Consider the following 15753-nt stretch of genomic DNA (forward strand, 5'->3'; position numbering starts at 1 on the left):
TGCTGTGCTCCATGTGAGTGGTCATATTCAGACCATTACATTCAGTTCTGGATGCCGTAACTCAAAAGGACAAATATTAACCTATGTATCTGTCTCCAGGAAGAAAGAAATTTGCTCAATGAAGGATTTGATAATTGTATTGTATGAGGAATGGGTGAGATAACTGAAGATCCTTAGAATGGAGAAATTTCATATATGTAAAAGCACACATTATATATATACATATATTTATGTATTGAGTTGAGATTCTTAATCATAGCTGTCTGTAAATATTTAAGGGTGTGAGATGTGAATAAATAATTAGATTTAGTCTCTATAACTCCAGGAGACTAGTGAGTACAAATCACAGGAAAGGGGCTTTCCTCCTGGAAATGAGAAAGTCTTGGTTTCCCAGGTACCATTTCTCATGATCAGTATTTTACTGTCAGTTTTCTATTTGTACTATTCTGCTGACAGGCACAAGAAATATTTAGCCTTCCATTAATGTATTCTTACAGAAGTAATTTTGAAATTTCAAAAATTAAAGTAGATTAGAAAGGTTTTTTTTTTTTTGGCAGAAACAGATAAACCTGGAAACATACAGGACTGAAGGACTTTCTCAATATCTTGGAGAAAAACATTATGGTGGAGTTTGGGAGAAAAATGATAGATATGGAATCTGTGCCAGCAATGGCTGAGACAACAGCAGCTCATGACAGAAGAGTTGACTCTACTTTAGAGGAAATTCCACTAAAGATATGAGTCAGTCACTGTATTTAAGCACATATCATATTGATATCCACTTTGATATCAAAAAATAGAATTATCTCAATAATAAAGTTACATGTGGTTACATTTTTTGACTCTGCAGCCTGATGTTTTCTGAGAATTTCTTCTTGTTTTTTCAACACTTTGCAGAAAGCAACACACATAGCAATAGGAAAAGACTTCTTAAAACATGCCAGATTTCTCCTTGCAAACCAGCCCAGTCTATGAGTCAAACTGTTCCTATTGTTGGAGTATTAACTCATGGAACTTGTCCCCCTCCTCCTTTATCATTGTACTTTAATTCTTTACCTTTTATTAAAGCCATCTTTACTGAAGAAATATTCAACATTTTGATTGTCGGTACCGTCAATTCTCTGGGAATAGCAAGGTCATGGCCCAGGCTTGAGAAGCAGAACCTGAGATAATACGCACTCGAAATATTGAGTGGTCCTCTCTCTCTTGCTCTGATCTTTGGCTTACATATTGCCTAAAGAAAGAGTTTTTCTTCATAACAAACGAGTCATGATGGTAGACTTAACCTAAAAGGAAGGCATTATTTTTTCTTTGTTTATGACAGCGAATTATGGTATTTTCTTAATTTCAAACATAAACTCAGCCCATCATTGAATAAACATCAACAGAATCTACTTCTTTATAATTTATGAATAATGACTCAGTAGTGTGCATAATTATAGAGTTAGATCTCTACATTCTTACTGTGCATTTAATCTCTGATTGAACACCCAGTCTGTTTGACTCATTGCTGCTTTTGTGCACCTGAGTGCCTCGCAGGGTTAGAGAAAAACATTCAACCAGCAAGTTCAGTAATTAGGGATGTGGCCACAAGATGGCAGTGCTCCTCTGCTGAGGCAGAATACAGGGTTCACTTTAGTGTGTCCTGAATGAATAGGTTTACGGTAGCAGCAGAGCCTTTTTCTTATTGGTTGGCTACACAGTGTGAGAAACCCCTATGGCTGTCAGAGGAGAGAAGAGACAACCTGATGATAGAAGTAACTCTTATAACTGGAGGTTGCAGGTCAATGACTGATCTTAATTGGGAAGAACAAGGATGACATCCATTCGAGCTGTATTTATATTCCTGTGGCTGCAGCTGGACTGTGAGTTGAGGGTATTTGGGTAACAGAGTATATTAGTGAATATTCTTCAGCAGTTCAAAGAGAAGACTTGCTTTATTCAGGTTTCCTCTCGTTACTATGAAAAATAATTCTAGAGAGTAATGACCTAACAATCCCTCTTCTTTCTCTGATTTTTTCTTTCTGCATAGTGGTGAATGGAGAGAATGTGGAGCAGCATCCTTCAACCCTGAGTGTCCAGGAGGGAGACGGCGCTGTTATCAAGTGTACTTATTCAGACAGTGCCTCAAACTACTTCCCTTGGTATAAGCAAGAACTTGGAAAAGGACCTCAGCTTATTATAGACATTCGTTCAAATATGGGCGAAAAGAAAGACCAACGAATTGCTGTTACATTGAACAAGACAGCCAAACATTTCTCCCTGCACATCACAGAGACCCAACCTGAAGACTCGGCTGTCTACTTCTGTGCAGCAAGTACACATTGCTTCCCAGGCACCTGCTACCCGTACACAAACCTGAGACTGGAGCTGAAGCTGCACCCCCTTTCCTTTGTCATAGATCGTCAATTATAGCATTTGTCATATTGTTTGTTTGCAAGTTGAAACTAACATATTGACATTCAAAGCATATAATAAAAAGGTTAGGTTCAATGTTTTTGTATTTTTAGTAGAGACTGGGTTTCACATGCTCAGCTAATTTTTTCTATTTTTAGTAGAGATGGGGTTTCACCATGTTGGCTAGGATGGTCTTGATCTCCTGACCTTGGTGATCCTCCCGCCTTGGCCCCTGAAAGTGCTGGGATTACAGGCCTAAGCCACTGAGCCCAGCCTAATTTTTGTATTTTTAGTAGAGATGGGGTTTCACTATGTTAGCCAGGCTGGTCTCAAACTCCTGACCTCAAGTGATCCGCCTGCCTCGGCCTCCCAAAGTGCTGGGATTACAGGCGCGAGCCACCGCGACCGGCCCTATCTTACACATTCTTGTTAGTGGATTACAACAGGACTTTGGACCAATGGTTAATTTACAGACAGCTTGCTACAAATCTCCCTGCCTCATTTTCATGTTTTGACTGAATTAAACATTACTACCACAATTTCTTTTAAAAGAGTTATATCTTTTAGTGTTGTAGATAAATCAGTGGAAATAAAGAAGGTACATAAATAATTAATTCCCTATTTCTCCCACCTGTGGTCAAGAGTAGGCTAATTTCAAGATCTCTTGTATTCTTCCTAAGGATGGATCTAATCAGCACTTGGCATGGGGAGAACAATTCCTCCTGGCTAAGTTTTGGCTGTTATGGCTTGTTCTTATAGGGAAAGTAGTTAGATTAAATTAGGGTTAAAACAGCTGGACAAGAAAGGTCAGCTGTTCTTTGTCTCTTCCGGCTCTGAGGGCTGCCTGCATTTCTTGGCTTGTGGCTCCATCACTCTGATCTCTGCCTCTATGGTTGCACTGCTTCTCTTCTTCTGTCATCTCCCTCTGCCTCCCTATTATAAGCACACACGTGATTACATTTAAGGCCCATATAACATAGATAACTTCTCATCCCGGGATCCTTAACTTAATCACATCTGCAGTGTCTTTTTTCCCTTGGCTATATAAGATAACTTTCATGGATTCCAGGGACTGGGGCCTAACTTTTTTGAAGCCCTTATTTTGCCTACCACAGTTGGCATGCCTGGTGCTATCTTTTTCAGAAGTTGAGAAAGAAAATCAGAGTTCCAGATAGAAAAATAGAAACCACATCAATTGCTTTATATTGTCTCAGTTTTTACAATTTTCAGTTTTTAAATTATCACTCAAAAAGGAACACATTTTGATATGCAGTTCAATGTGTGAAATTTGAATTTTGATATATTGCATAGTTTGTTGTAACCATTACATAATTATGATACGAAACAGATTGTTCACCCCAAAAACTCCCTTGTGCTATCTGTGTGAAATCACACCTCCATCTCAAACTCCTTGCAACCTTGGTCTGTTCTTTCATATTTTTATTTTTTTCTGGAGGTCACATGGATGGAATTATACAATATATAATCTTTTGAAAAGTCTGAATCTTGGTTACAGAAAGCACACACCATTGGGCACATACATGATCATCATCTCTGCTACCACTCTTTTTTTTCTATACCTGAATGTTTTAAACTTTTGTCATTTTACAGGAATAACTCAACATTTCAAATGTTTGAATTTCTTTGGAGGTTTGATTTACAGTTTAAAGAAACACTATGGCAAGTATAGTGTTTAAGGAAATGGTATGGCAATTGATAATGGAGAGGTTCATTTGAGGATTGAACCAACTCCTAGAATCAGAGTAAAACACATCAAGTTTAGTTGTACCAACACTACCCTAAATTTTTATCAATAGATATTTTTCTAACATTTTAAGGCTAAGTGTATTGACTGAAATTTGTTTTAGTCATATTAATTGGGTATGGTTAATACTTGGATTTTCCCAGGAGTTGGCATAGAATGACATATCTCACAATTATTTAAATTTTTTGCACGAGCTGTGGCTTTGTAGAGGTGAAAAGTGTTAGGATGGTTATTACCTCAAGTAAAGCCTGTACCTAAGCAAATCGTTTTATTAACAAAATAACAAAGTGGAAAAAAATTACAAATATATGCAACGTTGTACCATTAAAGTTGAAAAATACCACCAAATGGATGAAAAAGAAAAGAATGCAAAGATAGTATAACAACCACTGGTTCCAGTCATCTAGATAATATTGTTCGATTATACTTGCATGGAGCTGTCTACTTTATCCACTTATACATGTGTTTCAAGGATCTCGAGTCTGCACTCATTTTCTGAAAAGCCCCTAAATAGTCTCTGAAGAAATTCAGTTTAATATCTGTAATATGAATAACTTCTCAATTCTTGCCATTTAAGGATGGATAATGTCAAACTAATTGGTACAAAGTAACCACAGATCAATTCCTCGTACTTTAACTGTTGAACTGGTAATAAACAGTACCTAATAAGGTCATTTTCACAAGGTTGAAAGGCAATCTTTCTCTGGAATTTTTTTCCAAATACCAACTCATCCAGGCTTAGGTCATGTAAAGGCTGATTAAATGAAAGGCCAGGAAAGAAAACTGTACCTGTTGGTATAAGGACTGAGTATAATGGGTTTATTTATCTAGATAAGTTTGTGAAAGAATGAACTATATAGGATTCCAGATACTAGGAGTAATATGGACCTACAAGTCACCAGTTGATAGTAAGACAACCTATGATGGCAGGGTGAACAACTCAGGGCCATGAGAGTGAAGGGTAATAATATATTAGATCATGGAAATTCAAGGATGTTTGATACCATAATTAATTTTAGTTTTAATATTTCTCATGTGTTGTGTCTTCATTTATAGAGGATAAGGAGGTGATAAGAAAAGAGAAGTTCTGAGTGAGGGCAAAGCATTATATAACTTCCCGGAAAATTGTGTTCCCCTATATATAGACAATTTGAAGTGTCACATATTCAACTGTTTCCTTAGGGCAGTATTCCAGTTCATATTCCATTTTTACACTTTTCATGGAATCTTATAGGTTTCAAAAAAGGCATGAACTGGCCACTTTCTGTGTTCTCCTAGAAAAGTTTTCCCCAACTATTTGTATAATATTGCAGCCAGTACATCCCTACTGTGATGGGTTGTCTCTGGAAGGTTGCTAAAACAAATATTCACTGGAGATCGTTTGGTCCCACCAGGCAGCCTTTCTGGCCTTGATATATCTTATCCTCACTGATCAAACAAATCAATAATTGATCCAAGATATAGTTACTAAAATTTTCCATGGATTTTTCTGCATGTTCTGTAAGAGGTACTTGCATGAGGACGTTAGTCAGAAAGGCATGTTTAGCATGATTCTCTGCTCATGTATTTTTTCCTGGCTTCTATAGTGTCTTTCATACTTTGGAACTTTGTCTTTCTTTGAGTAGTATCAAGAAATCAAATAATTTTCGTATTTGGTATCTATTTTATAGCGATACATGAGATGTATGAAAAGGTTAAGAAGGTTAAGAAATCTCATCATCTCCATAGTATTTGAGAGTTGTGAACTATGTTAAAACATATAGGCTATCACTGTATATATTTTTCATAACTGGACATGGCAAAGAGAGAGCCACAAATTCAGTTAGTTTAATTTATTTTGCTTCTTCTAAGGAATTAGATTTTATAATGGAGTCTGGAGCAGTAAATGCATTATAAGCCTTGTGTTATTTCTTTTCAATTTTGAAGATAAGACATTAAAAACAAAATTAATTCAGAATTAGGTATGAGACTGTCCAAAATATCTGTTCTGGGATGGACACTTCTTGAGTGACAGAAATGCAATAATAAGATTCATTGATTGAGAAGTGTAACGGAGTTAAACGCTATGAGGAGAAATTAATAATATTGTATAGTTAGTCCACCAACTGGTAAAAAAATGGTTGTTTTTACAGAGTAGATCATTTGTGCTGTATGTGGCATCATAAGATTTAATGGTGATTTCAGTGAAAGATCTGGAGATGCTTCAACAAATTTAGACAAAGCTGAAATCATTTTAAGACAAGGAGGATAGGTTGTAATCATTATATTAAGAAATAGGCTATAATAGGCAATGGGTCTTTGTTGTTTTTAATGTAATTGAGTAATATCCCTAGGACATGGCCTTACTGCTAATATTCACAAAACGAAAGCCTTATCACAATCAATTTTCCTATAATAGTTTTTCCTTGGGAGATGTATGGAGACACCTAGGATTCATACCTTTCAGAAGTGGATGTACAGAATGTAATGGCTTGTTATGGCTCATTTGGGGTCCCAGATGACATAATAAAAATGCATAAATTCAAAGGTTTGATAACTTAATGATCAGAGTCTGGTGTCTAATATGGCCTGTATAAACAGAGCTGGGCTGTCTAAACTAACTTGAAAAAAGAAGAAAACTTTTAAGATAGGACTCAATGTCTGAGGGCTTCATTCTAAACTCTCAGAAAAAAGAGATTAGTTTTTTTCTGCATAGAAAAGAGAAAGAGAGATTAGTTTTTTTCTACCGTTTGTTCCCCAGATAAGCAACTGGACATACTTTGGGAATAGGACAAATATTGCTATATTAACATGTAGGTCCGATGATCTGCAGTGATTAGTGCAAACAGCTTTTCCTTCTTAGCATAATGTGATTAATTTCTACCTTAGGAGAAACAACAACATACATAGATGTGAGGATACATAATTGTTACATCTTCCATTGCCTTCATTATTCATTACATGTAGTATTTTAAGTAAGTGCCAACCTCTCAACCTCAGTGCTCAGTTCCATCACAGATGCAATGACTGAACATAGCAATTGGTCGAATTATCAATTTCCCTTCTAACCTGACCATGTTTATTTTCATATTTAAGTTATTTATTATCAAATTAAGGGTGGGTTAGTGCAAAGGAAGTTTGCATTGGGTGAGGTTCTTAGCCAGTACATAAAGAAGTGTTAGATAACACAAACTAGCTTGCTACACCGGAAAACCTCTGTTTCCTATTCCAGGGCAGCAGAAGCAGCACATAGTCCAGTAATTCTTCTCTTACTTCATCAGACTCACCTCACAATGCAGAGCCCTGAATTTTAAGAAGAACAAAATATATTCTCTCTAGAGAAAGAACCAAACATGTTGCTCTCCAGCTGCCTGAGGGTGGTCACAGCTTCAATGTGGCTAGGTAGGGATGCCCCTGGTGGGAATGGTCTTCCTCTAAGACCCAAGGACTGGGAAATGTCTCATCGAAACTTTGGGACAGAAGAAGTAACAGGGTGTAAAAATAGAATTTCTTTGTTCCACATCGCTCATCCCTAAACCTTTTGGTTCTTTGTTTTCTCCTTCAGAATCTGTTTAATTTGCTGAGAAGTAACTCAAATTAAACCATCAGTATTGGTGCATGAGAAGGAGGCTGTGACTCTGGACTGCAATGATGACACCAGTGCTGGAAGTCATAGTCCTTTCCGGCACAAGTAGCCCAGGAGTGGGGAGATGATTTTCCTTATTCATCAGGACTCACGATCAGCAATATGCAATAGGTCACTACTCATTGAATTTGCAGAAGGCAAGCAAATCCATCAACTTGTCATCTCCACTTCACAACTGGAGAACTCAGTGATGTGTTTCTGTGCACTGAAAGAGGCTACAGTGAGAGAGCTGTTGGAGTGAGGTACACAAAATCCCCAAGGGTCTGCTTGAGACATCCACTTGCTGGAGAGACCAAAGAAAGGATTCACCATCACAGACAGGAAGTGGCTATGGTTGTGACAGGACAGGGGTAGCATCGGGGGAAAACACTCTAAGAAAATACCTCTCTAGGCTTATAGACCATTTCCAGAGTTATCATTCATCAAAAACATCCTAATCCCTGAGTCTTTGGTTTGAAGTTAGACACACCAAAATTTTGACCAATGATTGAGAGAAAGAACTGCCACAATAAGCAATTTGCCATCTGGCCACTAGATTGAGCTGGAAGAATTGGCTAAGGTAATTCAGAAACATATGACTGAAAGGTGAATAAAAACAAATTCAACACTCTTTGTGAATTGTTGGATTTTCAGATCAGTTTATTCAATAAATGCTAGGTGTCTTCAAAAAGTTTATGGAAGAAAGAAATTGCGTATTATGAAAAACGGTGCATGGATTTCAAATTTTCTGGCACCAAAATAAACTTATACTAAGTTGTTATAACATATCTGAACAGGATTTAGTTTGAGGCACTAAGAAGGATAAGACATCAGTTTGAAAGGAGCCCCTATCAGAGCAACATGAATTCTGTTAAACTTGAGGCAAGAACAAACATCAAATTTATGGTGAAACTTGGGTGGAAGAATGGTGAAATCACTGATGCTTTATGAAAAATTTATAGGCTCAACACTCCAATAAAATCAGCCATCCTCTTGTCTGTCTGTTCTTAAACAAAATGGATAATTTTTTTTAAGAATGGACAAGAGGATGCCGATGAAGCCCACAGTGGCAGACATTCCATAACAATTTGTGAAGAAAAAATTAACCATATGTGCCCTAATCAAAAAGGACGGATGATTAACAGTGGAAACAATAGCCAACACTATAAATGTCTCAACTGGTTTAGCTCACACAATTCTGACTGAAAAATTCAAGTTGAGCAAACTTTGTACTTGATGGGTGCCAAAACCACTATGCTCAGATCAGCTCCAGAAAAGAGCAGAGCTTTCAATGAAATTTTGAATAAGTGGGATAATGATCTTGAACCATTTCTTCAAATAATTGGAACAGGAGATGAAACATGGCTTTATCCTTTTGATTCTGAAGATAAAGCACAATCAAAGCAATGATTAGCAAGAGGTGGAGGTCCAGTCAAAGCAAAAGTGGCCCAGTCAAGAGCAAAAGTCATGGCAACAGTTTTTTGCGATGCTCAAGGCATTTTGTTTATTGAGTTTCTGGAGGGCCAAAGAATGACAGCATCTGCTTATTATAAGAATGTTTAGAGAAAGTTAGCCAGAGCTTTAGCAGAAAAATGCCTGGGAAATCTTCACCAGAGGATCCCTTTCCACCACGACAATGCTCCAACTTATTCCTCTCATCAAGCGAGGAGAATTTAAGTTTCTGTGGGAAATCATTAGGCATCCCCCTCACAGTGCTGATTTGGCTCCTTCTGACTTCTTTTTGTTTCTTAATCTTAAGAACATCTTTAAAGGGCACCACTTTTCTTCAGTTAATAATGTAAAAAAGACTGCATTGACTTGGTTAAATTGGTGGCTAATCATCCAGTAAGTAAGCAAGAAGAATACATATTCACCGAGAATAAATATGTATCCCCTATGTGTACAACGTACTGTATTAGGACCTTTGACTATACTGACAGTAGTATAAAATGTTACTCTTAAGCAGAATGAACTTACCAGAAAAATCTTGCAAATCAATTGAGGAATAAGATGAAATGCATGAAAACTTAACCAATAGATAAAATTCCAAGTATGTGGGCAATTAAGTTTTAGGGGTATTTTTAGGAGAATAGTGTGGCACCGAAAAGACACAAGTAAGCATCATGGAGAGATAGAAAACTTAGGCATTAAACGACAGACACACATTGAATTCATTCATTATACACTTACTTATGAAACACACAATAAGCAACAATTGTTTTTGTAGGTATGAAGAGTAGAATAATGAATAAAACAGACACATGCAGACAACAAAGACCTTCCCTCATGAGGTTTAGATCTACAATTGTCTAGAGTGTTCCCTTCTTTTACAGGAATATCCAATATAGATATTTCCAATATATCTGTTTCACTATAGGCATTTGTCTTGCCTATTCTAGCGATTGGCAGGTTCCATGTGACGATTACAAGGCATAGTCACTGAAGTACTATTAATATACCTGTCATTTACTAAATTATTTGACCATTGACAAAATTACTTAAACTCAGGCCACCTAGACATCATCAATTGTAATAACAATAACAATCACCTCTCCACATAGTTGTAAGGATTGAATTAAATTTCATGAATTTAATTAAATGATTGAATTGTAGTGGTAGGGAACAATTTCTCACCAATGGTAGCTATACTTGGACATAAATGAGATATTGCAACAAAAACAATTTGAAATAAAATAACAAGAAAATTTAAGGATAGATAAGGCTTAACCCTCTACTCTTCTGCTATTGGTTATATTATTATATTTTACTATATTTAGGACTGAGAGTCACTATTTCACACTGGCCTGATTCCATCCAATTATTTGAACTATTTCTTTATCTCATAGGTCTTACGGATAGAAAATGAAGCTTTCTTGCTTCAGGTATAACTTAGTGTAAATTCTATGATGGATTCACATGAGCGTTATGGAGCAGGAGTCAGATATACACCATTTTATACTGAGCTTCAGTGCCAATAACTAGATCCATAACTGGGAGCTTATTTAACAGAGCTCTGCATTGGAAAGGGGAGAAAATAACTTTTCTAGGTCGTCCTTGGGGGAGGAATCCTTTTTAGTTATTCAGTTTACAACTTGTACATACATGGTAGATGCCCAGGAAGTATTACAGAAGAAAAAAGGAAAGAGAAAAATCTAAGGGACAAATGCTAGATGCAGCTGACTGAGAATCAGCACCTGGTTCTGCCAGGGTCCTTTCCCATGCTACCTCCTCAGAGATCAGAGAGAGCTGTGCGATCTGTGCATGGGGGAGTAAATCTTGTTTCTGGCTGGATGGGGAGACTCTCAGCTTCCTGCAAGAAAACTATGAATATTCACTCAGAGAAACAAGAGATTTGGCTTGGTAGTGTTTGAGGGCTCCCAGGCCCCAGCCAGAGTCCTCCGTGAGTCTGAGGGATAAAAATGAAGAAGGCTTTGGCAGTTTCATTCTTGATTTTCTCTTGGGAGCTGTGCAGTGAGTTGCTGGGCTCTGGAAATATGAAAAAGAGTGAGTGTAGTATCTTATTTAAAAGTCTGGAAGTTATAGAAGGGTGGTTAGGGCCTCTGTGCTCACCTGTGGGGGCTGTGAAAAGAGAGTATATCTTCTAAAAGCAGTCAGCCATGAATGAATGTCATCTGTCTGTGCTTCTCTGTTTAAACAGGGGTGAACAGACTACATATGCCGGAGCAGAGTCCTTCATTCCTGAGTATCCAGGAGGGAATGCATGCTTTCTTAACTGTACTTATCAGGAGAGAATGCTCGTCAACTTCCACTGGTTCCAGCAGGATCCTGGGAAAGGACCTGTGTCTTTGACCTTAATTCAATGAAGCCAGAAAGAGCAGAGAGACAAACATTTTATAGAATTGCTTGGAAAAGAGAAGTTTTATGGTGTTTGGAATATCCCTACCTCTCATCCTGGAGATTCAGCCACCTACTTCTGTGCTTTGCAGTAGTGTCTTCCCAGCACCTGCAGCCTGTACCACAACCTGCAGCCGGGACCCTTGACACAGGCCTAGCCTTGCAGGTGGGAGTGAAGGTGTTTTGTTTGTTTGTTTGTTTATGTGTAGGGGGATCTTTCTTTATAACCTCTGTCTCCAAACAGAAGTGAAGAATAATGCACCATCTCTCATATGTGAAGAAGCTGAATTTATATGGAATTATGTTTCCTTTTGTCATTATTGAAATTTCATTCCTCAATGTAGACCATACAGATCCTGGGCCTGCTTGCCCAGAATCCTTCCACTCCTTTACTGTTTGCTCTGAGAGGTCACAGTCTCTGAGTCCATGGAGCAAAGTTTCCCCTGGTTATACACTTAGCAGCATTTATCTTATATTTTCATAATCTTTAAATGATGTTTGCTGTATCTGTGTACCATCTACTCCATAATTTACTTAATTTAACATTAAATTGATTTCTCTATTAAATAGATGCCAAAAATATGTAAAATATTGTCCTTACTTTAATAGATACTATCAATGGGACCACATATATGTTATAAAATGTGCATTTGATGTGCAAGATATTTTTTCCTAATACAAATTAAAATAATGTTACATATATAACAATCAGAAAGACCATCTGTGTTCTGCCTAATATGACCTCCTGTATCAATAGCACTTTAGAAAATACATTTCCAGCTCATGCCCCTCTTTGGATAGATGGAAAAAAGCAGGCTCTACAGGCATGGCTTCACTTTACTCAAAGCATGTGTTGCAGTGAAATGGAAGCCTGGAGTAGAAGCCAGGCATTCTGGCCCCTTGTCAGTTGCTTTTTCCATGAAAGATGTAAAGCGGGATTCGGTGTTTGAGAAAAGGAGTTGTGTGTTGTAATTTTGAACTAAATTACATTTTTATTACTTATATGTATATATAAAGATATAAAATGATATATAAAGACATAAAACACCCAGAAAAATAGAACACACCTATAATTTCACAATCAAGAAATTATAACTATTATCCTGTAAAAAATTTTGGTATACACATGCAGCTATTTTTTCTATAAAAGTGGTTTGCAATATATCCAGTATTTATTACCATGCTTGTTTTTCTCAACATTATGTTTAGGTGTTTTCATCCCAGGAAGCATATATTGAGGGCATAGTTTTCTTTTATTTTCAACCTTTATTTTAGATTCAGGGGGTAGTACATGTGCAGATTTGTTACCTGAGCGTATTGCATGATGCTGAGGTTTGGTGTATAAATGATCCCATCACCCAGGTACTGAGCATAATACCAACAGTTATTTTCTCAGCCCTTGCCCCTTTTTTCCTTCCCCCTCTAGTAATGCTCAGTATCTACATGTAGTCTTTATGTCCATGTGCACTCAATGTTTAGCTCCCACGTATCAATGAGAATATATGGTATTTGGCTTTCTGTTTCTGCATTGATTTGCTTAGGAAAATGATCTCTAGCTGCATCCATGCTGTTGCAAAGGATATGATTTCATTCCTTTTTATGGCTGCATAGTACTCCATGGTATTTATGTGTCACATTTTCTTTATCCAATCCACTTTTGATGTGCACCCAGAGGGCATAATTTTAAGTGATTGCCTAGTTTCCATTATATAGATATATTTTAAAAAATTTATCGCTTTTGGTATTATTTCCTCTTATACAGTGTTATAGATAATGCTTCTTAAAAACATAATGAAATTTGTAATTTTAATGGAAATAGAGTTGCTTGAATAAGGGAGAAGATATAACACTAAATGCCTAGTGTTCCTGAAGACATATTTCACCAAAGTGTAATTTCAACAGCAGCACATGGTGATGCTGATTTTTCAATACTTTATCAATTATGACCATTATTATCTTAAAGCAGCTTGCATTTTATTAAGTAAACACTTTAGCAATGTTTTAGTTTTCTTTTAAAGTGAGTTTATATGTTTTATTATTAAAAATGTGATTTAAAAACAGAGTCTATCACACAGAATAAATATTCTTTCATACAATAAGATTTTTTTAAAGGTTTGAAGAATACTGTTCTGGCCCACATTACCTTCTATTAGGCTGGTGCAAATGTAATTGTGGCTTTGCCATTACTTTCAATGGCAAAAACCGCGATTATTTTTGCACCAACCTACTAACTGGTCTCTTTTTTCTCAAGGCAATCTATTCTCCATGCTTTTGCTACTCAGAGTCGGGGCCAGCACTGTCTGGACTTGTGCAGGTGCTCAGCCTCCACCCAAGGCTGACTGAATTTGAATCTGCATTTCGTTAACATTCCCAGGTGATTCTATCACTTCAAAGTTTGAAAAGCACCCATCTGATGGGTTCCCAGAACGATTTTTTAAAGTATAAATAAAGAGATGTCTCTAATCGGCAAACATGCTTCAATGGCTTTCTATTGCTCCTGGAATAAAATGCAAATTTAGGCTGTGGCATACAAAGATCTGTATCATTCAAACCTCCCCTGTCCCTTCAGCTTTAAACTCTTTTTTCCTGGCTTTCTATGCAGCAAAAACACTGACCTCCTTTCAGATTTCTGAACTTGCCATGTCCTTTCCACATTTAGTCTAACTCTCTCAATCATCTGCAGTGCTCTTACCCCAAATCTTGGTGAGCCTGACTCATTTTCATTCCTCAGGTCTCAGCTCAAATACCACTGCTATAGAGAAAACCTGCTGACTTCTGCTGATCATCCTGACTAATGTGGCCATCATGGCTTTTCCTCTAACTCTATTACAACACCCTTGTTATATTTCATTACGGTAATAATCATAATGTGCAGTTATATTGTTGGTCTACGTGTTTATTGTCAATGTGTTTATTGTCTATATCTCCACCTAGGATACAGGCTTTATGAGGTCAGGGGTATTGTTTGTTTAGTTGACAGCTTTATTCTTAGTGCTTAGAATAATGACTGGCCTATAATAGTCAGTCAAAAAAATATTCACTAAATGATAAATGGATGGATGTTATTTGACCCTCCTCTTTCCTTTTTTCCTTCCTCTCAGTCTCACCCTAGCAACTTTGACCTCTTTTTGTGTTCTCTCTGCTTCATTATGTGGGGCAGCTCAGTTCTTTCTCACCCTTGCTCCCAGACTCAAAACCCAGCCTTTCTGTGCTCAGTGAACTCTGGTCAAATAGTTAGATCCATTCAGGGTTTCAGCCTTTCCTCACTAAAGTGACCTCACTTTATCAGATGTGATCTGAAGCACTTAGTCAACTCTAAAGGCTAGTAACACATGATGAAATATCTAAATGAAAAAAAAAACACTTAAAACATTTTAGAAAGTATAAAAGTAACTTCTCAAGTCCAATAATTATGAGCTGAAGTCAAAGTTATAATTCAAATTACTGTAAGAGTAAAAGCCCCTCAGGAAACAATTTCAAATAAATAGCCTTGGTAGACATGTTGTAGATCAGATTTTTAAAAGATCTGGTTTAAAGATATTTACGTTCAAAGGATTGGTTCATAATTACCCTGCTTTTGACCATCTGTGTAGTGGCTATTAGGCTTCTCAAAAGATTAATAGTCGTTTGAGTTGGTAACACTAATTTCCCAGAAGGAGTCTTTATTTCATTAAAGTATATTATAAAATTGCTCAAGCATTTTATTGGAAGTGATGGTTAATTACCTATGGGGCTATATACATTACATCCTTCAAAAAAAGGTCTCTTCCAGACTAGTTTGGAGAAACTTATCTTTCTCACATGTAGTTCAAGCCTTTACTATAGTAGAGAAGGGTGTTATCAGTTCTTGGATTTTTTTCCCTCTTCCTGCAAGCTAATAAGTGTGTTGTTTCATCCAGGTTTTCAGTAAAGACATGAGACTCCTTAGTCAGAGACAAAGGATTTTGTTACTTATGGCACAGCAAACAGCCTAAACATTAGTATGTTCACTTCATTTACTCTTTCCTTAAGTCCCCAAAAGATGATACAGTGAGTGCTGATGAGTAGTTTGCATGCAGTGGTGCTGTGTCATAGATGAGGAACTCTGAGCCTGGGAAATTTATAGCAACAGTAAACAGTAAGCCAGCTTGCT

At 37.0% G+C, this 15753-nt stretch overlaps 1 gene segment (V, D, J or C); it reads left to right on the forward strand.

The window, feature by feature from the left end:
- The first annotated feature begins 1735 nt into the window (after window positions 1–1735).
- Window positions 1736–2433, forward strand: LOC467388 (T cell receptor alpha variable 13-1-like). The segment is given in 2 exon segments: window positions 1736–1865; window positions 2033–2433. Coding segments are annotated over 2 exon segments (432 nt in total).
- The last annotated feature ends 13320 nt before the right edge of the window (window positions 2434–15753 follow it).

This window comes from Pan troglodytes, chromosome 15 (genome assembly GCF_028858775.2).
Source record: "Pan troglodytes isolate AG18354 chromosome 15, NHGRI_mPanTro3-v2.0_pri, whole genome shotgun sequence".
NCBI classification, from domain to species: Eukaryota; Metazoa; Chordata; class Mammalia; order Primates; family Hominidae; genus Pan; species Pan troglodytes.